Source organism: Lepisosteus oculatus, chromosome 25 (assembly GCF_040954835.1).
Source record: "Lepisosteus oculatus isolate fLepOcu1 chromosome 25, fLepOcu1.hap2, whole genome shotgun sequence".
Lineage (NCBI taxonomy): Eukaryota > Metazoa > Chordata > Actinopteri > Semionotiformes > Lepisosteidae > Lepisosteus > Lepisosteus oculatus.
The window spans coordinates 12881422-12903864 of NC_090720.1; the positions used below are offsets into that span (position 1 = coordinate 12881422).

Here is a 22443-nt window from a genome sequence, read left to right on the forward strand (position 1 = left end):
CTAATCCAGCCTGAACGTGAACATACACTGTATACTCTAATACCTGTGCAACTGTTATAATGCGGCCCTGTGCCAATGTCTTACATTACATATCATGTGCAGTACAACAGTGGAAGGTTAAACAATAAGCACATTATACAATATAAAAAATATAAAATAAACAATTACACGATAAACCTTTATTTGTTCTTTTAAAAAGAAAGGCGTCTGTTTGAGCTATTCTGCTTGTTTGGCTGCAAGTAGCTACTGTAAGTGAACGGAGGATTTCATCCAGATTTTTCTTGAAGAAACTTTTGGGAACCGGCTTCGATAACCTGGCGGGAAAGTTTGTTCCAGACCCTCAGTAAGGCGGTTCTGGAAAGAAAAATCTCCTGCTTTCAAACCAAAATGCACTGTGCTTGATTATCCACGGCGGCCAGTTTATGGGATCAAAATCTTAGACTGGCGACGATAGGTTGGAGAAAGACTAGTCGCATGTTTAGTACAGCTTCAGAAAGCTGGATGACTCTGAATTTGTCTTTCCTGCTGTGGCTGTCAGCAAAGTTTAGAAGTTCACCTTTGCACACATCTGAGTTTTTAATAAATGTCACCAGTCGCTTAGAAGGAACTTTAAAGCCAAACAATTTAAAATTAAATAAGAGAATAATGCTGCATGTAAGAACATCATTCCAAAACTGAAGCTGGTATAAAATGAAACCCTTATCCTGATCTGATATATTTGAAATCACCAGCCACATTAGTCTCATGTTCCCAACTCCAGATTAGTCAGGTTACATGTGAGTAACAGCCCAACAAAAGCAACACCGCTCTGTGCTGCACGCTGTAGCTGTGACAAGACAGATGTTACTGAGAGCCGATCACCATCACCTGAAGGCTGACAACTTTCTTCACTGAGTTGTTACATTTTAATGCAAGATAATGCTATATACATTAATACACTTCCATTATTAAAGTGCTGTTCAGGCAATGCATCCGTTCAAGAATAAGCCAAAGCAAAAAAAAAGATTTATAAAGATCTAGTTGTGCCTTATATGTCTTGCCCCTTGCCATATTAGTCAGGTCCAAGGAAACAACGGGTCTTGAGAACCACAGAACCACAAAGGGTGTAACATACAGCAACCAAAATGGAAAAAACAATCATGTATTTATTGCAGGCACTGGTCTCCAGTCAAAGAACAGGAACAACTGTACTACAATGGCAGCACGCACAGGCTGTTGCATTCAGAGACAGTAAGGCCTCACGTGAATCACTAAGGCCAGAAAGCAAGTTTTCATTCTAGTCTTCTTCTAGTCACAGATCTAGCCCAGAACAGAGCCAGCCATTTCTGGACTTAATTATAACTGGGAAACAATAAATAAGTTATAGCATGTACAACAAACCATCAAATTGTTTTAGAGAACTGTAATTAACATCCATCCAGTTTCTAACTGCTTAATCCAGTTCAGGTTCAGGGGGCAGCTGGAACCTATTCTGACGATGTGCAACATAGGATATACCCTGGACTGGACAGCAGTCCATCACAAGGAACACACAGACACAAACACACTCACGCAGTCATACCAGAGCTAATTTTCCCAGAAGCCAATTAACCTACCAGTATATCTTTAGACTGTGGGAAGAAACTGGAGCACCTGGAGGAACATGGCGAGAACATACAAACTCCACACGGATAGCACTCCAGGAATTAAACCCAGGGCCACTGAGCTGTGAGGCAGCAATGCTAACCACTGCGCCACTGTCCCATCCACCTATAATTAACATATGATCACTTTATTAATAATCATAACGATGATAATATATCAGAACGACAATATTACTTTGGAAAAGAAACTTAAATTGTTCTTATTATTCTTATCTGCCAGCAGCCATATCACCCTGCAACTCACAACTGGCAACCCACTAAAGCTAAGCAGGTGTGAGCCTGGTCAGTACCTGGATGGGAGACCTCCTGGGAAAAACTAAGGTTGCTGCTGGAAGAGGTGTTAGTGGGGCCAGCAGGGGGTGCTCACCCTGCAGTCCGTGTGGGTCCTAATGGTCCTGTATAGTGACGGGGACACTATACTGTAAACAGGCGCCGTCCTTCGGATGAGATGTAAAACTGAGGTCCTGACTCTCTGTGGGCGTTTCTCGAAAAGAGTAGGGGTGTAACCCCGGTGTCCTGGCCACATTTCCCATTGGCCCTTATCAATCATGGCCTCCTAATAATCCCCATCTATGAATTGGCTTCATTACTCTGCTTGCCTCCCCACTGATAGCTGATGTGTGGTGAGCGTTCTGGCGCACTATGGCTGCCATCGCATCATCCAGGTGGATGCTGCACATTGGTGGTGGTGGAGGGGAGTCCCCATTACCTGTAAAGCACTTTGAGTGGAGTGTATAAGCGCTATATAAGTGTAAGCAATTAATTATAATTATTATTTATTCCATTTTCAAAATACGTCCCCCATGTTCTGAAAAACAAAAACTTTTATTTATTACTGTTCAAAGCAAGATCAAGAGCCACAGCAGTTCAGAAAATCTCACATTTACTGTTACTTATTTTCTGACCTCATTTAGAGCACAAAAAATAGATATAAAACATAAAAGGTACATGTTATATAATCCACTTGGCGATAAAAACCACCACAGATAGACTTTCTAATGTAGGACGATCCACACAGGCTATAAAGGCTGCAGCAGTCCAGAGTTCGCTGGCTCCGTCCTGGACTAGATCTGTGACTGGAATCTTCCAAAGGCAGGAGCACAATGGGTTGAGCAATTCCAGGGCTGAGGTGGGACAACCAGCAATGGCCCTGAAGCCAAGGGTAGCCGGAGGACCTGCAGCATTATCAGTGAGTAACACATGAGATCTCTGTCTACACCCCCTGGGGTGACACAGGATGAGAAGAAGGACAAGGCTGGACAGAGACAGTTTCCAGCAATGACTGCTTCCACTTGCCAGTATTAATATTTCTGAGCAGAAACTAAAAATATACATATTCATATAAATGAGTACTTCTAACACAAGAATCGAAGGAACCCTCCGTGGTCACCAGATATAACAAATATCGTGGCTTGTAATTTTGGCAACATATTATAGCCCTGTATAGAAATGATACTCTCATATTTTTTTCAGAATAAAGCCCCAATGTTTTACTTGCATTCAAAAAACTCTAAATTGGGAGATGACGCTAATTCCATATTCTCGCATATTACGGTGTGATTTAATCCTTGCCTGGGCCAATTCTCTTTCATTTCCAGAGTTTTTCTTTTTAATTTTGGTATTATGCTGAATAGAAAATATCAATTAGCAAGGCAGTTCTCAAGAAGCATTCTCTCACAAGAGACACCAAACGGATAACAGGCACTTTTCTTTATTCAATAACCTATTAAGGTAGAAAGGGCTTTTAGAGATGCACATTAATCTGCCATCTTTAATTTAATTTATGTCAAAAGACATTATTGTTGCTTGTGACAATTGTTGTGCATAAAACTCTGTTATCTCCTGTTCTCTCCTGCTTTTAGAGAGTTGATCAGTATAATACAGTGTAGTAAACAGACACAAAGAGAACATTACATTTAAGATCCATGCAAATATCCATGCAAGTCTAGCTAAAAGGTTCACAGGCTTGAAGTAACCATCATCTGATCCTGTAAAAGGATGAAATAAATCAATAAATCTCCTCTGCAATGGGAGTCTGGTTATGAGGCCTTATACTGTATAGAACAATGCGATATGACGAAAACAAGGGAAATAAAGATTCACATAAATGTTCAATCCTTGCATATTGACATTGTCACCATCAAGGTGGAGTTGCTACAATATTTATAGCAAAAATAAAGTTCTACATTATTTAACTACCACATCCTGAAATAAAAAGAGGTTACTTCAGTATAGTAGTTAGCGCCAGTCTAATTTTGTTTCTAAAGGTCAACAGTTTCCTAAAATAAAAGAGCATATATCTAATTAACATCACAGCACAGATCACTGCTTTGAAACATTCCAGCACAACAACTCTCCTCTTGTCTGCAGTCACCACGGGCAGACAGGATGCACAAAGCCTAGATAGCACCAATGAAGACAATTACTGCTGATGGAGGGGTGTGTGCACAGAGGGCAGCATTATTTTTAGAAAAAAATTAACTCGAGGGAAAGCCAAATGCTTTGCAGGCACCAGACAGCATATAAAAATAACGCTGAGCGTGGAAAAGCGGTAATAAAACCCTATAAAATTAGTCTCCTGCTTGCATTTTAATCCAGGATTCAGCCAGCCCGGAGGGAGCTGTTCTATTCACATCTCAGCGCCCTGCTAAACAAACTCAGCTGCTGGCACCAGCGCACAGGGGAGCACTTTGACAGCAGAGAGCGCACAGAAGGGGGCAGTGATGACAGGGCAGCACGTGCAAAACCAGTGTGCCCGTGCAGCAGAGGGAGAGCATGCCAAGAAGGTGTCAAATTCGCTCTTTTACATAGTGAGAATAACTATCCTGCACAGGCTTCGCCGCAGTCCTGATGCACTGTTCAGGGGCCTATTAGCTGTGGTTGCCTGCTACTTAAACCTGCTCTGGGCCACTAATTGTTCATTATCACAGCTTAAAATCCTCTACTGTCTCTCCACCCATTGTGAGAAAGTGGCTTGCTCTGGTGAGAGTCACAGTAACCCGGATTCTATCACAGCAAAACTTGTGCGCAAAGCAAGACTGAGAGCACATTACTGCTTCCACCTGGATGGGTCTCCAGGCTGCTGCAGAGCATGTTCCATTGTGTTTAAAGCGGAACTGCTGTCCCAATTTCTCTGACCAGTTATTTAATCTCTGTAACAAAAATAATTCATAGATATTCAGGAAAAACTGACACATTTCAAGTCAAGCACAAAATCATGGACTTTGTGGGAGTACCGGAAGTCGCCATGTTGTCACAAAGTCTCATTTGAATTCCCATGGATTGTGACGTGATGCAGATTCCTGCTCACTAGTCACTGTGATGTATGAGCGAATAAGTAAAGGTGGTGCAGCAGACATTTCACTGCAGAAATGTTCCAACATGATCTGCATGCATAGTTAACTAGTAGTATTTGTTGGCAAAACCTTTTTGAAATCGAGAGCAAGATTTCTATTGGATTAATAGAGACGTATTTTCAAGCTGCTTGTTTACAATCTAATTGGGCAGCTTCACATCACTGGAAGTTTCGTTGCCTCAGTCTAAATGGCAGAACACAGCCCTGTGCATACCTGGAAATCTTGTCTATTTAGTGATGTAAATTGGAGGTTTTACATGCTACTGTGTACATTTTACTTTTATTGTGGTTTGAAATGCACTGGTTGAATGTTGAATCTTTCTAACTCCGAAATATAAAAATAGTGTTGCAGTTCCCCATTAATGCATTTGTTAACTTCACTGTAAACTGCAGGTAACAACCGCTTCAGTGAAATTAATCAACAGTGTGTCTTTCATGATGTAAGAGGATCTGTTGAACAATCTTCCTGGCGACTGTAGTGAACAGAAAGCAAACAAGAAGAATTACACAAGCAATAGGCTAACAGTTGCTAGTGGAATGCTTTTCCACCAAACACTCACAACAACCCCTCGTAACCTTCACGCCTCTCAGCCCTACAGCCTGAGGGATCTGTCTGCACAGCTGGCCTCAGTCCTAAAGGGCTACTGTGCCTTCTGGATTTCAACACACCCCCTAGTACTGCGGGATCTATTCTCACCATTTGTCAAAATAATTATTTCCTTCCAATAATTGTTTTCCATCACCTGTGAATTAAGAGATGCATTTAAAAACTACAGGATCTCTTGGCGCAGTAGTTAGTGCATTGCTCCCTCACAGCACCGGGGCCCTGGGTTCAATCCAGACCTGGGGGACTGTCTGGGTGGAGTTTGTAAGTTCTCCCTGTGTTCACACGGTCTAAAGACACACTGATAGGTTAATTTCCTTTAGAGAAAACTGGCCTTGGTGTGAGTGTGTGCATGTCTGTGTCTGTCTGTGCCCTGTGATGGATTATAACCCCATCCAGAGTGCATTCCACCTTCTGCCTGTTGCTTGCTCTGAAAGGTTCTGGCTCTCCTGCGATCCTAAATTGGAAGAAGCTTTTAGAACATGGATGGATGGATGATATAACATTATATGATATGATAAGATATTATATATCAGAACTCAGTGAGCACTGAAAGGCAAAATCAGTTTGGTCCATTTCTGGGTTTATGAGCTACAGGGCCTTGTTCAAATTGTTACACTGAAGTCTGCAGGTAATGTATATTATAAGGTAAAACAAGAAATGGATCAAACATCTCTGCAAAAAGATTGTCTGTTAGCTGTTACACAGCGCCTGTTTTCTTTTCTTTAACTGCCTAAACAGTAACCTACATGGGAGGAAGTATTAAATGTGTAGGAAACACTATTTATTTCATCTCCAACTTAATCACTATGTAAATCCTGACTCTGAGTCAATGCTGAAGAGAACTGAAGCAAAATAACCTAATTTCTACCCCTACAGTGAGTATCCTGCAGCCAGAGCAAAACCCTGGCACTCCTGTTACCATCAGCAAATACAATTATCTCAGCCTGACAACTACATTACATGTTCATACTAGCATGGTCATACAATGAGAGGCTATTCAGGCAGAAGAATAGAGGTCTACTTTAAATTCACAGCTTCTGTCAAATCATTCTCGCCATTCCTCATCACCCCTTATTACAAGGAATGTGTCCCCTCAAATTTAAAGGGATTAATTTGCCCCCTGCATGGGTTCCTTCTCTTTAAGAGTACAGATTTTCCTTTGGCTCAACTGTCTTCATAGACAACCAGAGATGTAGACTTTAACATACAATCACAGTGTCCAATCTGTAGAAGCTGGTTTCACTCACCTTTGACAGGGGTTTATCACAAGACGATCAACAGATTTTCAACAAGGGTAGCCAGGAACGATGTTGGAACAGACACAGAGCTCAAAACTGTAACGCTAAGAATGTCTGAAAACAAAGATTAGGGTCTCTATCTCCAGACACCACAGGACAAGGAGGATGACTGACAAATCTTTGTCAAATTAATTAAATCAGTTAGGCTAATGTCATCCTTTATAGCTGCTCAAAATCAGCAAATAGTTAATTCAGGGAATTAAAAACTCATTTGGAATGGAAACCTAGAAGGCTTTTCCTCCTGGACTGCAACTGGCCAAGCATAGTCTCTAGACTGACTGCAAGAAAATTACTGAGGCAGCTGTGGAGAAGTTTAAGACACGTGTAGTGTGCTTTTTACCAAGCAGAGTCTTCAGTGGTTGTCAGGGTGCTGGTTTACACTTGCTACTTGAGAGCAGCCAGGACAGAATTTTCTCATTTGCACTGGAAATATGCATTTCACATACTGTACACAAGACATTTCACATACTGTACACATTTAGACAAGGGATTATTAGCTCATTCTTCATTAACAACATCTTATTTGTATTTTTCAAGACTCCACAAGTTAAAGTTCGGTTAACAATCCTCAAAGAATAGCTTCTAATTTTACCTTCACAGAGATAAAAAAAGACAATAAGTGAATGCAGAATTATGTATGGACTTTGCACAGCTAATATGTTTTTCAGGGAATAAAGATATGAAAAGAATTTCAAATTATGCACTTGGGACAGAATTCCAATGATCACGTTATCTTATAATAATACAGTTTCTACCAGAATTAAAACATTGTTACACAAGATTTATGCAAGAATTTATTTTAGTCCAGCTGAATACCAGAAGGAAAGAAGCCTGCTGAGTCCTGTTTGTCCAGATTTGCTAAAGGTGGAGAAGTGCACAATCTTGTTATTGCAGAGTGGAGTTACAGTGATGCAATCTGAGAGAAATGTGCGATGCCATCACAACCCTAGTCAGTAATTTAGTGTCTTCTGGCAAATTAGGGCCTTTATGTTTTTTTCGTAAAAGTCATCAGGATTTGCAGAAATATGAAAACATGTTTGAAAATCCTTTCTTTCCTTACAAAGAAACAAAATCTAAATACAGCTTGGGTGCCTAACAGTTTAATATTAATCCTAATTGGTCCACAAGGTTTACATACATTAATGCAATGTACTACTTCAGAATGCATGTCAAATACAGAGTGGAGGACAAGTGATAACAAAGAGGAAGTCCTTTTAAGCTTGACAGCAGGAGACTCCTCTTTACACAAAGAGTTGTGGATATCTGGAACAATCTGCCCATCCATTCTGTTGGAGCTGACTCCCTATGATCCCCTATGAACACCTTGGTAGGATCCATCCGGTTATTTTCTAACTGATTTTTCCAATTCAGGAAGCTTGCTGGGGTAGCCAGAGCCTTTGGGTGCAAGGCAGGGTACACCCTGGATGGGACACCAGTCCATTGCAGGGCAGACACAAAATAAGACACCGACATGCACACACTCTCGCCAGGGCCAATTTTCCCATAAGCCAATTAACCTACTATGTCTTTGGACAGTAGAAGAAAACCGGAGCATTTGTAGGAAACCCACATGCACACAGGGAGAACATGGTATCAATTCAGATCTTACAAATTTTTAGTTTTTTGTATATAAACCTACAGAAAATATAGACTATTTAAACTGAGCCGAGTTGCATAAACAAGCATGAGATCTGAGAGTAATGCTGAATACACTGCATTTTCATTTTCTTCAGTATAATATACAGGGGAATGTGCAGAACTCATGAAATACAGTGTAACGCCAGTCTGAACTCCACCCCTTAAAGTGAATAGAGCTAGTAATCAAAGGCTGTTAATTCTTAATCACAGCTTCTACCTTTAAATGCATAATTCTCAGAACATAGACAAAGATTGCCATCCTTCTACATTAATGTTTCTAGACAAGCTCCCTAATATTAAATACTTCTTTCAAATTGATTCTGTTTAAACAACTTAATCCATCTTAATGACATTTAAGTACACAAGCTGTTTCACACTCAGATGGAGTTAACAAAACATCTACAAGTGCTTTGCCTGAATGCATATTTCAGAAGAGCAGCTTGTATAAATATGTAGCTAGACAATACAAAATCCAAAAGCAGGTATTAAAGAGCATAGTCTTTTATACTTTAGCTGTCAAGTGTTTCTACATACAGTATGTAATAAGGGAAGATTTATGTTTTTTTCTAAATTGCTTTATTACTATATTATTTTGTTTTCTCATGCAACCATCTTCTCTGTATTCACAGATGAACAGAAGAAAGGTTAATTAGTCATTTCTTGCTCCACTCATGATGGAGCCAGCTGGGTGTGGATGTTGCCCGTTTCGCTGTCCTCCTTTGATCTTTTGCTTCCTGGGTGATGGCAGTATGAGAAATTCTGTGCACCAGGCTGTCTCACTGTCCTTTCTCTGTGAGTGATATTTGGTGGGCTGAGGCTTAGGTCTGAAGGACAGGAGACCTCTAAGGAAATTGAGGTTGCTGTTGTAAGGAGTGTTGGTGGACCAGTAGGTGGTGCTCTTCCGTCTAGACTAGAATTTCAAAACCAATGTTAAACTCTGGGCTTTTACAATCTGGCCTTCCTAAAGTCCCTTAATTCAACTGCTGAGGAAATGTGTCACTTCTCTGTCTGGCACATAATTGAACTGCTTTCATCACTCTGTTCTCCTCCCCACTGACAGCTTATGTGTGGTGAATATACTGGCACAATTGTGTCTTAAAAGTGTTTTTATCCAGCTGGGTGCTGCATTTAAGTGTTGGATGAGATAGGTCAAAAGTGTTATATAATTTTTTCTTCATCTTCTTCTTGATGTAGTACATATCAGCAGCTATATCACCCTGCAGCTCAAAACTGGCAGCCCACTGAAGCTCAGCAGGTGTAAGCCTGGTCAGTACCGGGATGGGAGACTTTCTGCGAAAGCTTAGGTTGCTGCTGGAAGAGTTGTTAGTGGGGCCAGCAGGGGGCGCTCACCCTGTGGTCTGTGTGGGTCCTAATGCCCCAGTATAGTGACGGGGACCCTACACTGTAAAAAGGAACTGTCCTTTGGATGAGACGTAAAACCGGACTCCTGAGTCTCTGTGGTCATCATAAATCCCAGGGCGTTTCTCAAAAAGAGTAGGGGTGTTACCCCGGTGTCCCGGCCAAATTTCTCCCTGGCCTTTACCAATAAAGGGCCTCTTAATAATCCCCATCTCTGAACTGGCTTCATCACTCTGCTCTCGTCCCCACTGAGAGCTGGTGTGTGGTGAGTGTACTGGTGCATTCCCAGGTGGGGCTGCACACTGGTGGGGATGGGGGTGGAGGGGAGTCCCCATTACCTGTAAAGCATTTTGAGAGAAGTGTCCAGAAAAGCGCTATATAAGTAAATCACTTCAGGACCCTGTGCAGCAAAAAGTACATTATTCAATTCCCTCCAAAACAACAAGGTCAAAACTTATTTTTTACTTTATAGTCAACGATCTTGTATTTGTGATAATGAGATTAATATGAGTGATAAGTGCAATAAACATGGATATAGTTCCGTACTTAGATGTGATCTTATTAGAACGAAAAACATATTTTGTGTTTAACCCAGTAATTTCAAGTGACTAATGACATTTTCTTTCTGTCACCCCTTTGAGGAAATAAGTGCTTGAAATCATTGACCTTCTGAGTTCACCAAGCTCTTTGTATAAACATCTGAGATGCTTTGTCAAATTTTCAGTACCATCACTTTGAGTTCTTGCCTATTCATAGATTTTCTGACTTTATAATCTTCATAATCTTTAGATTAACTTGGCCACTCTAAAAATTCCCACTTTTTCCTCCTCCTGAACTCCTTGAATGCATTGGCTGTCTGTTTTGGTCTTTGTTATATCACCTGGTGAAACATCGCCCAATAAGCATGGAAGCATTGTCTTCTACATACTGTAAGCAGACAGCCCATTTCTGCAGTAACATATCCACTTTCGTGAGTATGCTGCTTCAAGCACCCAAAGCACCATGGCAATTTATACAGTCTACTTTGCTTGTTTTTACTGTGGTATAACCATTTACTATGGTTGGGAGGCAATTACACCCCCTCCCAGGGTGTGTGTTTGGTATTTAAATCATTTAAACTTAGGAGGCTTTTTGTGATACACCAAACTAAGGTTACAAATCACAATGCATCCACAGGAAAATTGATTTAAACCACAGCAGATTTCTCTATAAAGAATACCAGTCATTTTGAGGTGATGTAAAAACATAGCATTTGTATTGTGCTTCTGATATTTTGGGGTTAGTCTTTATGTGGGGGTTAGATATCTGGGATAAGAGTTATTTCAGCTATATCATTTGAAATAGGCATCTTCTCCTGCCATCTTGATAAACTGCTTTCCTTAGTTGGTCCAGCTCCTCTCTGACCCATCTGATTTAAAGAACCTTTTTCCTATTTCTGTTTCTGTACGCACAATATCGCAGTTCTGTACAGCGCAGGTCTCACGGCAATTCTATGCCACGGTAATCCTATTGCCTCACATTCTTACACCTCTTGTGGTGGGTGTTAGATATATGACTTTAATTCCCTTTAATCAAAGAGGTAAAGTACAAGCAGAGACAAGAAGAAAGAGAAATATATACCAATCCTTTGCCTGGCCTTGTAAACCCCAACTTTGATTCAACAGGCCAGGTGCTACATGTGATCAAAGAAGCAACTGAAAATTAAATTAAAAGTGTACATACCAGTATACAAAGGCAGAACTGCTGCATATACAGTAGCTTAGTCCCAGACACTGTGATGCTCAGTGGCAAGTGCACCTGAGAGAATCTCTGTGCCCTGTAGCTGAAATGAGCAGCTGTGATCCTTTCTGTGTGATGGTTACACTACTTCTCAGAAACCAAAAAGGCTTACAGAGGAATGTAAAAAAAAACCTAAAGGACACAATTGCATATAAGGACCTTCAATGCAAAAGAATGGTGGGAGTAGCTGCTTATTCAGTAACATTTAAATATTCAAGGTCTCTTTGTGTTTTGTTTCTTTATCCAACCACACTTACTGGCAGAAGGTCCTGTACTAGCAGTGACTACAGGGCTTCACACCCACCTCAGCCTCTCTCGGCTGCCAATCCTTTGGCTGGTCCAGATGTTTCAAGAGCAGCTAATGCAGAAAATATATTACCTCAATGACTTCTGCCAGAGCCCAGACGCACCCTCCTTTTGTTTTTGCAGAGAGTAGTATTCAGTGAACTCGTGAATTCAGGAGAACAGGGGGCTGGTAAGAGTCAGAAACACAATGCCAACTATTTCCACAACCTTTACTACTTCTTGGAACAAGCGAAAACAAAAATCGGCCAATGCAAGTTTAAATATGTCCAACAAGTACTCACTCACTTGGAAAGACTGGCTAAAATTGCATTTAGCTAACATGTAAGTGATGAACTAAAAATATATTCAGAGATCACATCACATCTTCAAAGATGATGTGATTTAAAGATAATAAAACAATCTATTTCAATTCAGAAACTGATTCTTATCAAGAACATATATTTTTTAATCTGAAATAGTCATCTATTCATAAAGGAAGGCTTTGTTCTTAAGAATATTTGTCTTATTCTTGTGTCCATGATAATTGCCACTCTAAGCTTATCCAAATGGTCTCCCTAAATTTGTCCCTTATGTCAGCTGATGAAGCAGTATCTCACTCAGGTAAGTGGATCTTCTGTGTAGAGGGCTTGCTTCTATTTGAAACAGATAACTGTCACTCAGGTGAGGGCTGCACTTAAGATGTGGATGAAGTGGGTCCCCTTCTATAAGTAAAGCACGTTGGGTTCCAACCATTCATTTTCAAAACGATTCATCCAATTCAGGGCTGTTGTGGAGCTGAAGCCTATCCTGGCAAGCAGTGGGTGCAAGGCAGGGTACTCTCTGTCCCACACAGGCCAGACACAGACACCCACACATGAACTAACCTTTGGTGTTTTTGGATGGTGGATGGAAACTGGGGCAGCTGGAGGAAACCCATGCGATCATGAGGAGAACATACAAACTCCACACAGATAGCACCTCGGGAACTGAACCCAGGGCCCCAGCGCTCTGAGGCAGCAATGCTAACTTTAGGATTCTGTGGGATGAAAAATGCCATATAATGCATGCAGTTTATTCTTATTACTCATTTTTAATTTTCTGCTTTCCTAAATCCCCAATCATTAACTAAACCAAATTTGCTTTGACTCTCATCCACCTACACAGGGATTGAGGACCACACCCCTTTCCTCCAGCACCTGCAATGTCGAGACCATCACCACTGTGCACACAGCAAGCTTACAGCACAGTGAATATTGCCATGAAGGATGATGCGTCTCTCCCAGACGAAATTCTCAGGTGCCAGGGGCTGTGTGGTGACCCCTTGTTGGCCCATCTAAGCTTAGTAGGGGCACTCTGACTGGGGGAGTCCTGCTAACAGTCAGCCAAAGACAATAATAATAATAATAATAATAATTGCTTACACTTATATAGCGCTTTTCTGGACACTCCACTCAAAGCGCTTTACAGGTAATGGGTACTCTCCTCCACCACCACCAATGTGCAGCATCCACCTGGATGATGCGACAGCAGAACATAGTGCGCCAGAATACTCGCCACACATCAGCTATCAGTGGGGAGGAGAGCAGAGCCAATTCATAGAGGGGGATTATTAGGAGGCCATGATTGGTAAGGGCCAATGGGAAATTTGGCCAGGACGCTGGGTTACACCCCTACTGTTTTTGAGAAACACCCTGGGATTTTTAATGACCACAGAGAGTCAGGACCTCGGTTTTACGTCTCATCCGAAGGATGTTTACAGTACAATGTCCCCGTCACTAAACTGGGGCATTAGGACCCACATGGACAGCAGGGTGAGCGCCCCCTGCTGGCCCCACTAACAACCTTAGTTTTCCCCAGGTCTGGATGGTACTGACCAGGCTCACACCTGCTTAGCTTCAGTGGGTTGCCAGTTGTGAGTTGCAGGATGATATGGCTGCTGGCTGAGACACAAATCTGAGACTTGAACTAGCAATGCCTGGAGTGAAGGGCTCAACCTGTTTAACTAGCTGGAAAAACGGGATTGTTGTAAAATCATTTTGTTTGCTACTTTCTTGGGTTGGTCTTCCATCAGGTATCCGACATTGTCCCTGCGCAACTATGAACTGCCAGCTCTTACCGTAAAAACGTGCTGGTTAAAAGTAAAGGGCTCCAGGAAAGTCTCCCTGTTTCGGGGGTCTTGACTCATACTGGATGTCCTCAGCAGACGGCTTCAGGGGCTGGCGCGTCACTGCGTGTCTCCCCCCTCTGCAAATCTAGCGAAGATGTCCGGGAAGCGACATCTTCGCTAGATTAGTTTTCTGCTGCAGCAGTTAGTGATGACGTCAGACTTACACAGACCGTCTCTACTTCTGACGCTCCTACCTCTAATAATATGACGCGAAGGGTTAAAAATACTTGGACTCATTCTATTTAAGAAGGAAATTCAGCGTTACAAGAAGCCCCGCCTGCTAAATGAATTAAATGTATTAGAACGGACCGACCCAGCGAGGAGTAAGAATCTGACGTCTGACTCTGCACGTTACCTTAGTTCTTTGTTTTTGATGTTAATCATGAAAATGACTTTAAGGAAATAACTAATTCATTCACCAATTTGATGATGGCGGGTCCATGGAAACAACGCGGCAAGAGTTTTAGTTTTTATGCAAAGCAAACGTCTAACGGTTCACTGAATAGACGCTGCGGATCAAAACACTCAAACTGAATACCACGATTCTCTAAAGTGGGGAACGCTAGAAAATTCACCCCCAACATTAAAGAATAGGCAAGAGGAAAAAAAAAGATAATTGTTTTGTTAAACCTAAACATACATTCCTTTAAAAGTTCTATGATTCTCAAATAATTAAAGCTTGAAGTTCAACCTGGCTTTTGGTTAACATCAAGGAAAGGGAGAATTTTCAATATCCTTTTTAAATTTCCTAATCATTCATGGTATTTATGTTTTTTTTTTCTTTAACTCAATATGCTTACACATATTAATTTCTGTTCGGTACATTGTTTTATCGTAGAAACAGTCCTCCGGGCATGCATGTTATTCTGATTTGATTATCTTATCTTGATTGCTGTTCAAGATACTTTCCTAGGCTTGCAACGATCTGGATATCGGGAAGGTGACTTGATAACAGAACTGATTTTACGCAAATGCCTCATGGCACCCAACGTGTAACGCGACAGTATCGGATACACTGAGCCCAGGCTGAGCAGATACTGCATGCAAGCTCACCGACAGCCTCGTGCAAACCTTTCTCTGCGAACTCGTGTTGAGAGCACGACAGCAGGGTGTGACGCCCACGATGAAGATAAAACGACAGTGCTCAACATGCTCTCTAAATCGCCCCTTATGGAAGAGGTAGCCGAGCTGCAATGGAAATAAAACTAAAATTTAGAGGCAAACTCTTGAACGCCCTTTGCAATTTTAGGAAAAATTAAAACATTAAACATTAAAAAAACAGCATTATCAGCAGAGAATCATTGCTTCTGCATGAATATTAGTCAAAATGCACCCAAACAGGCCTTGTAATCTGTTGTAACGAAGTCAGTTGCGCAAACGGAGGTAAAACTGCAGGGACAGGAGCTCCCGCACCCTGTTATTATCGACTTGCTGAAGGCGTCTAAGCTTGCTAAGTCTAAGAATTTACCTGAGAGCTTGATTTGAACACGTGGTATAATACTACGAGGAAACTCAATGTAGCAGAGGAGAAATTAAAAAAAAATAACGTCACCTAGCTACAGAGTTGTTTTATAACTCGATAATGACATCACATTTCCTTTCTTCAGCTGTAGTTTTTTGCCTTTCAGTTGTCGACAGTTCGTTATTGGTGGGTGTTTTATTCTTCAGATCATTTCACGTTTAGAAACAAAAGCCACGGGGTTAACAATTAATGACATCATGCTCGGAGTTTACAGTGACGTAATAGTACAGTAAAAGCTAAGCAACAATATATAATAATTATGTTGTGCTGGTATCCGCTGAGCCTTCTTAGCAGAGGACGATTAGAACATTTTCACACGTTTTTTTCCCATTAGTTATCACATCAGATTTACTGATACTTTATCGTTTGCTTATTTACTTATCTGATGTGCTACAGAAACTGCGGAATATTTAAAAACCTTGTCGGCGATAAAGGAACCAATTTCCACAGTTCAAAATTAGTCGAATAACCTTTGCTTTAATAATATCTCACTGCATTCGTCTACCTAGTAAAATGTCACTATAACAGATGTATTGCAATAGATTATATAATGCTTAACAATTCGAGTTTTTTTATTTCTGTATAATTAGCGAACATGAATCGATTGACTGGTTAAATTCAGTTAACATGCTTTTTTTTTGTAACGGTGACGCCCGTCTTCTTTAAAAAACCACCAGGTACTTTAAATCTCACTTTTAACGATGTTTTACAATAGCCTAAATATTGTCGAAAAGTGTTTTGCGTTTCGATGCTGATAATAACTGATCAAACGATAAAGATGCCGCTATTAGACAGATCTCAAAAAGAACAAAACGGTTAGTAAATGCAACATTTACTTCGATTCGATTCACAGTTCTGTAGAGAATGGGTCTGACCGACAGAAAGTTCATAGTTCGAGTGAGAATTTCTGCCTTATTTATTTGCTTAGCAGCCACCCTTGTCCGTTTACAATGTACTGTATATAAAGTTCATATTTAGAGATACTGTAGTGGTTGAAGGACAAAGAGGGATATTGAGTATTAAAATTAAAAATAAACGGTTTATTTACAAGTTAAATTTTCAAGTCCTAGTCCTTGACTGCGTGTCTGCTAGGTTTCCTTCTAGCTGAGCCAGCTATTAATTAAACCGCTAATTGCACCAATAATATGCTCAATTAAGATTTTGCATCATCTTCAGTACCTAAAACGTTACCGATTGTAAGATGCGTACAACATGGTATAATTACTAACATACTGCTTTCTATTTAAAACCTGAAAACGATCAATTCTCCAAATCAGTTTAAGGAAAAGGCGCAGGTAAGGATTAGCTAATCTACATCGACAGTCACCGGGTGCGTTGTGCTAAACAGTCTGGAAGCTTGAGAATTTTCTGAGATATTTATCACAGCAGGTATTAAATGTTTAATTTGGAAATGAAAGTCAAATTGGAACAAAAGTTGTAAGTTACCATCTGCGTTCATATCTACGACCGAACCAGCTTTGTAAGAAAGCAGCGATAATGAAAACTCCCCAGGAGTACTAAAACTTGACGTTGTTGATAATCTTGAAAGATTAAGTACAGATATAACTGTAGGTCCATTTTACCTTATTCGTAAGCATTTAACTATCACTTAGGCTGTTTTTACAAATGCATAAATCAGTTAAAAAATATTTTGTAAATACCACATCAATCGTCGTCTCAGGTACGCGACTATTGCAAATTGGCCTAATTAACACTGTCAGTCTCTGAAATCAAACACTCAGAGGCCAGACGTCAGAGCAATTATGTATCTCCCTTACTGTTTGAATATTAAGAACAAGGTGCGCATTTTAAAAATAAATTGTGGAACAACAAACAGTTGGGTATTAATCTAATTGAATTCGTGACGGGTGGCCGCGTAATTCATAGGCATGCATCCTTTCGATTTCAATTTAAATTGAGGGTTTGTTTTAAAATGTACAGTAAAATCCGAAACGGCTTTAAAACTTCAGACAAATCATGTTAAAATCTGGTTTTGCACGTATTGGTCTCGAAAAGAAGTACGATAGCTCCTTTTCATCATCAGATAGGTATAACTGTCAGTCGAAAATTAGCGTCAGCTGTGCACAGGTGTAAATGCTGATATTAGCGTCGTTCGCCTTTATTTCTGGATCTGTAAAGAATCGTGTTATGGAATGTAAATGAACTTGAAACTGAAATAGTCTTTATTTTAATCAGAGAGCTCATACAAGTAGCTGTCAATTTGAGAATCCACAAGACGTTTAACAAAAGTGTACGAAAATATATGTACTTTACAGACTGCTCTTTTTAAAACATCGATACGGCTATTAACTAACAATAACTCTCTCATTCCGGGGAGGTTAATCCTCACCAGAGGCAGAAAAGCGATGTAGTAATAAAATAATGAACTTCATGGCTGATTACGGGAGTCTTGCCGGATAGTACAGTACGCACCGGGCGCATCGCTGAGGTAGAATAATCATATTTTGCAGCATAGTTGAAAGTTCAGATTTTTTCCCAGGTGCGAAGCATGTCTCTACACGTCTGCCCCCTATCACCACACCTTAATAGGCAATCAGAGTAAGAACTGGATAAAAAAAAAAATAAAAAGGTCATCTATTACTGTTTTACTTTAGACAAAGTTTAACAATCTTTCAAAACCCTATTCCGGATATTTTTCACCAAGACGACATTATATTAACTCACTTTAAAATATACTGTCGATTGTATTCATGATGTATTTGGTGGCAGCAGACACAAGTCGAAATTAATTAACGACATAACTCGATTTGTCTACCTGTCAGAAAATAGATTACCGGTCACTCTCCCAAAGCTATCAATTGCACAGCACTCTCCCAGCTATAAGCCCACTTTTCCCTGTTGGTTGACTAAATCGTTATTTCGTAAAACAGTAAAACAAAAAAAATAAAGTATTATCTCCGTGGGAAGTAAAGAAAATAAACACCAACGTTGTGCAATAATTTTAAAATATGCAGACCCCCCAGCAACATCGCAAACCTTAACAGACACGCACTCACACGTGAAAAGGAAGCATTTCAACAGGCAGATCTGAAATGAGATCTTTACGGATATCGGAAGAAAAGCCTCTAAAGTTAATTGGAAAAGAAAATCTTCAGATACAGACACACGTTAAAGGTGAACTCTACAGTGCAAAACAAATTCCAAGTCACCTATTTACTTAAACGTCAGATGATACATCCTGCAACAGACTGTTTTAACGTGAATAATATCAAATATGTACTATTTATTGCGTGCACGGCATTATACGGACTAAAATTAAATTACCTCCCTAAATCATATAGGTTAAACCACACGACATTGAACTGTGTACACATTCCGGAGTTAATCAATGAAAAGGGCAATTATTTTTTATCACGTTCATAGGAAAGCAAAACCATAACTATAGTTGGCAACATTAATGACATATGTATTCACTAAAAAAGGTAAGACAAATGCACAATAAAAGGAAACGATGAATAAGTATCAAAACGTCTTTAGGAACTTACAGCCAGTTGCTAGCATTTGCGGAGAACAGCGCTAGAATTAGCATCAGCAGAGACCTTAGCAAATACTCCGATGTCATCTCGAGTGGGTGAAAACTGCTTAGAAAAGGTAAAATCCACTGCTAGGTTGGTTGTCTTTTTCGCACTTTGAGTGATGACTGCGGGCAGACAGGCGATGAAGATCAGTCGCTCTTTTTTTCAACTCAATTAATCCATCATCTGGGTCTCTCGAGTGAATACCAGACGTTTTACGAACTGCGACAGTTCCCTTCACCTCCTCATAACAAGCGTTGCTAAATGCACCCCAGTCTCAATGACACTTCTCCACAGATTCGAATTCCGGAGCGTGTTTCTTTATTCGTGTTTTTTTTTTTTAGCTTTCTCTTATCAGGACTATATTATAGTGGTGTATGAGTTCCAAACTGCACAGCGTGGGTCAGACTTCGCTTAATCCTCGGGGCTGCTGGTCCTGTTCAACTTCCTCTTTCGTTCGTTGGCTTTGCTCCCTTTTCCATCTTTCCTCCGGGTTGTTTACTCTGTGCATGAAAGTTGTTGTAACTGATACCCCAAGAGATGCGACTCTGTGCGAGACGTGAAACTGAATGTCGAGTTTAGTAACTCCTGTCGGATTTAGGAGGGGCGGTACGAAGACGGGGGAAGGTTTTGGATGTTCAAGTATGGAGATAAAGGCGGGTTTAGAGCGCACGACGAAAACGCGATATGTATTTTCAAAGGCAAGCAAGGTCCGGGGCAGTTTTAAAGTCCTCTGGAGAGGATGTTAAGCACGGTTATTCACCCCCGAGCTAGTAAAACCGCTCACAACGTTTTGACACTCCCTTTGATTTTTTCGAATATAAATATATTTAAACCAGCGCGTTCGCCGCCTGGGGAGAAATAAAGTCCTCCCTCCTCCTCTGCTTCGTTATCACGAAAAAAAATCTTAGACGACCGCTCACGTTATTTCTGTTGTAATGCTTTACAGTTTTCACACGGTTCAAAACCCTTAAATACAGGGAGATCGAAATAATGTCCCCTTACGTTTTACTTTAGTTTTGTAGAATGGCGCAACCAGGAATAAGCGACTTTCTAGCAATGCATGGAAGGAGTTTTGTATAACGTTCAAACATCCACGGCGCACATCTCACAGAAGTACCTTTCTGATTGTCACCTGTTCGTTTTAGGGCACTGACCGTTTCACTCAAATGGGATTGGGCTATTAAAACGTTTTGTTTAAGTTTTCTGCACTGTAAAAATTCTCTGTGATTTGTGAGGAAAAGGCGGACGGAATATGTTAAAGTTGCCAGTTGCCTTGCAGGAGAGCAACAGCTTGAGCTACTCTCTCCGAGCAACAGCAGTCAAGAGAGCCGGGGCAGGAGACCTACCAAGCTGACACCTCAGCATGATGTATTCAGCAGTTTGGCAATACTAGATGGTCACAGTGATCGTCAGAGAAGTGAGGCACTTTTAATTTGGAATTCAGGACTCCAAATTGAATAAGGAAATGCACGCACTATCGTTAAAAAAACAACTTGGATATGTCTTTCTGCTAGACTCCTGACCTTGACTTAGAAACCTCATAAAACTTCTCTACTTTAAACACCACCTGGCTGTTTAATACAATTAGCAGTGAAGTCACTCAGGCTAGCAGATCTGAAGATAGATGACACCCTGTCACGGGCTGTATTTCCTCCTTAAAGAGGAAACATTACGTCAGCATTGGCAAATCGGTGCAGCACTGCCTGTCCTCTGATTCAAATTGTTTTTAACAGAGGGGGAAAATTAATGCAGGTCAAAATAATCTTATTTTATTGCTCAATCTGTGAATAAAATGTTTTTCACAAATTGATATTGTACTGAACGAATTTGTCATTCTTGTACATTAGGTTAATTAATCCAGAGGCTAAAAAAAGTGTCTTGCGCTGATCGATGGAGTTGAGAGAGTTTTGAGCTGCAGTCATTCCCTAATGTCCCACTGCCTTCCTCAGCAGCGCTTGGAGGAGTTTGAGTGTGACCCTCTCCCCCCCGCCCACTCAGGAGGAGAACTGTCAGACCGTATGAAAAGTGGGGTGGAAAGAACTTTCTGTCTTGATTTGGGCGATGTGTTGCTGTCAGCAAGCAATCAATCAATTTCAGAAGTTTGGAATGCAAACTCAAATTTTGGCTTCAAACTGGGTCTGTGTTGATTGTAGGTGGCACAAAGTCCATCTTTTTTCTAACTGCTTGATGCACTACAAGATTGTGGGGGAGCCGAAGTCTATCCCAGCAAGCAACAGGTGCAAGGCAGGATGTACCCTGGACGGGGCACCTGTCCACCAAAGGCCACACAAAGACACAGACACACACACACTCACAACAGGGCCAGTTTTCACAGCAGTGTATAAACCAACCAGTATGTTTTTGGACTGTGGGAGGAAACCCATGCAGACTAAGTGAGAACATACAAACTCCATACAGATAGAACCTCAGTAATTGATCCCAGGGCCTAAGCGCTATGAGGCAGCAATGCTAATCACTGCTCCACTGTACTGCTCTGGCACAAAGTCAGAGAGGTTAAAATGATTGTTTTATGCCAGGACGGAGCCTTAAAAGCTGCTCCATTTCACTGTTAAGAGAACATTCCCATAGAGATGAATACAGTATAGACACCTGCTTGCTTTCACTATTACAAAACCAGCACATCACACAACAATCCCTGTAAAATTAACAGCCTAAACCTGGAATTAGAAGAATGTTTCTTCCCAACATCAGAGCAGTATGGTCAGTGTTTCAGCTGAGACAGCTGTGAAATCATGGGAAAAAGGGATCAGTTGGTGTGAAAGACATCATCAGCAAAATAATTGTGTGTGGTGCATGTCTTCTTAAAATTCAGTTCCCACAGGTGAGACATTTAAACTTACAAGTGTCACATATATACTGTACCTAGGTCTGTCATTCCTCACTGCAGTAGTACATTACACAAACAACCTTGCACTGAATTGGCTAAAATGAACCAAAGGTGTCCCATTTTAACTAAAAAAGCCACTTCAAGCAGGTCATGCAGATGTTAGTGAATAATTACATGAGCACTAGACAGAGGGAACTTCAGACCCTAGGCCATGACATGACCAGGAGGTTAAAAAGAACTGTGGTAGTGTACCTGGCAAACCCTGGAATTGTAAAAGTCTGAAGGAAATCTCCCTGATGCAGTGGTGCAATTGACTGTACTCACGTAGCTTAAAAACAGATGAAAGATTAATTAATGGAAGGTTGTGGACAAGTCAACAGAATGGCCACTTTGTGCTGGAAAC

At 40.8% G+C, this 22443-nt stretch overlaps 1 protein-coding gene across 1 annotated transcript in view; it reads right to left on the reverse strand.

Annotated features, from left to right (window-relative positions):
- Positions 1-19834, reverse strand: part of wnt4 (wingless-type MMTV integration site family, member 4) — a 40906-nt gene extending 21072 nt beyond the window's left edge. Inside the window, exon 1 of the mRNA XM_006641862.3 lies at positions 19160-19834. Coding sequence (XP_006641925.1) covers positions 19160-19236 — 77 coding nt within the window. The 5' untranslated portion in view covers positions 19237-19834. The remainder of the gene's footprint in view (positions 1-19159) is intronic.
- Positions 19835-22443: the final 2609 nt, after the last annotated feature.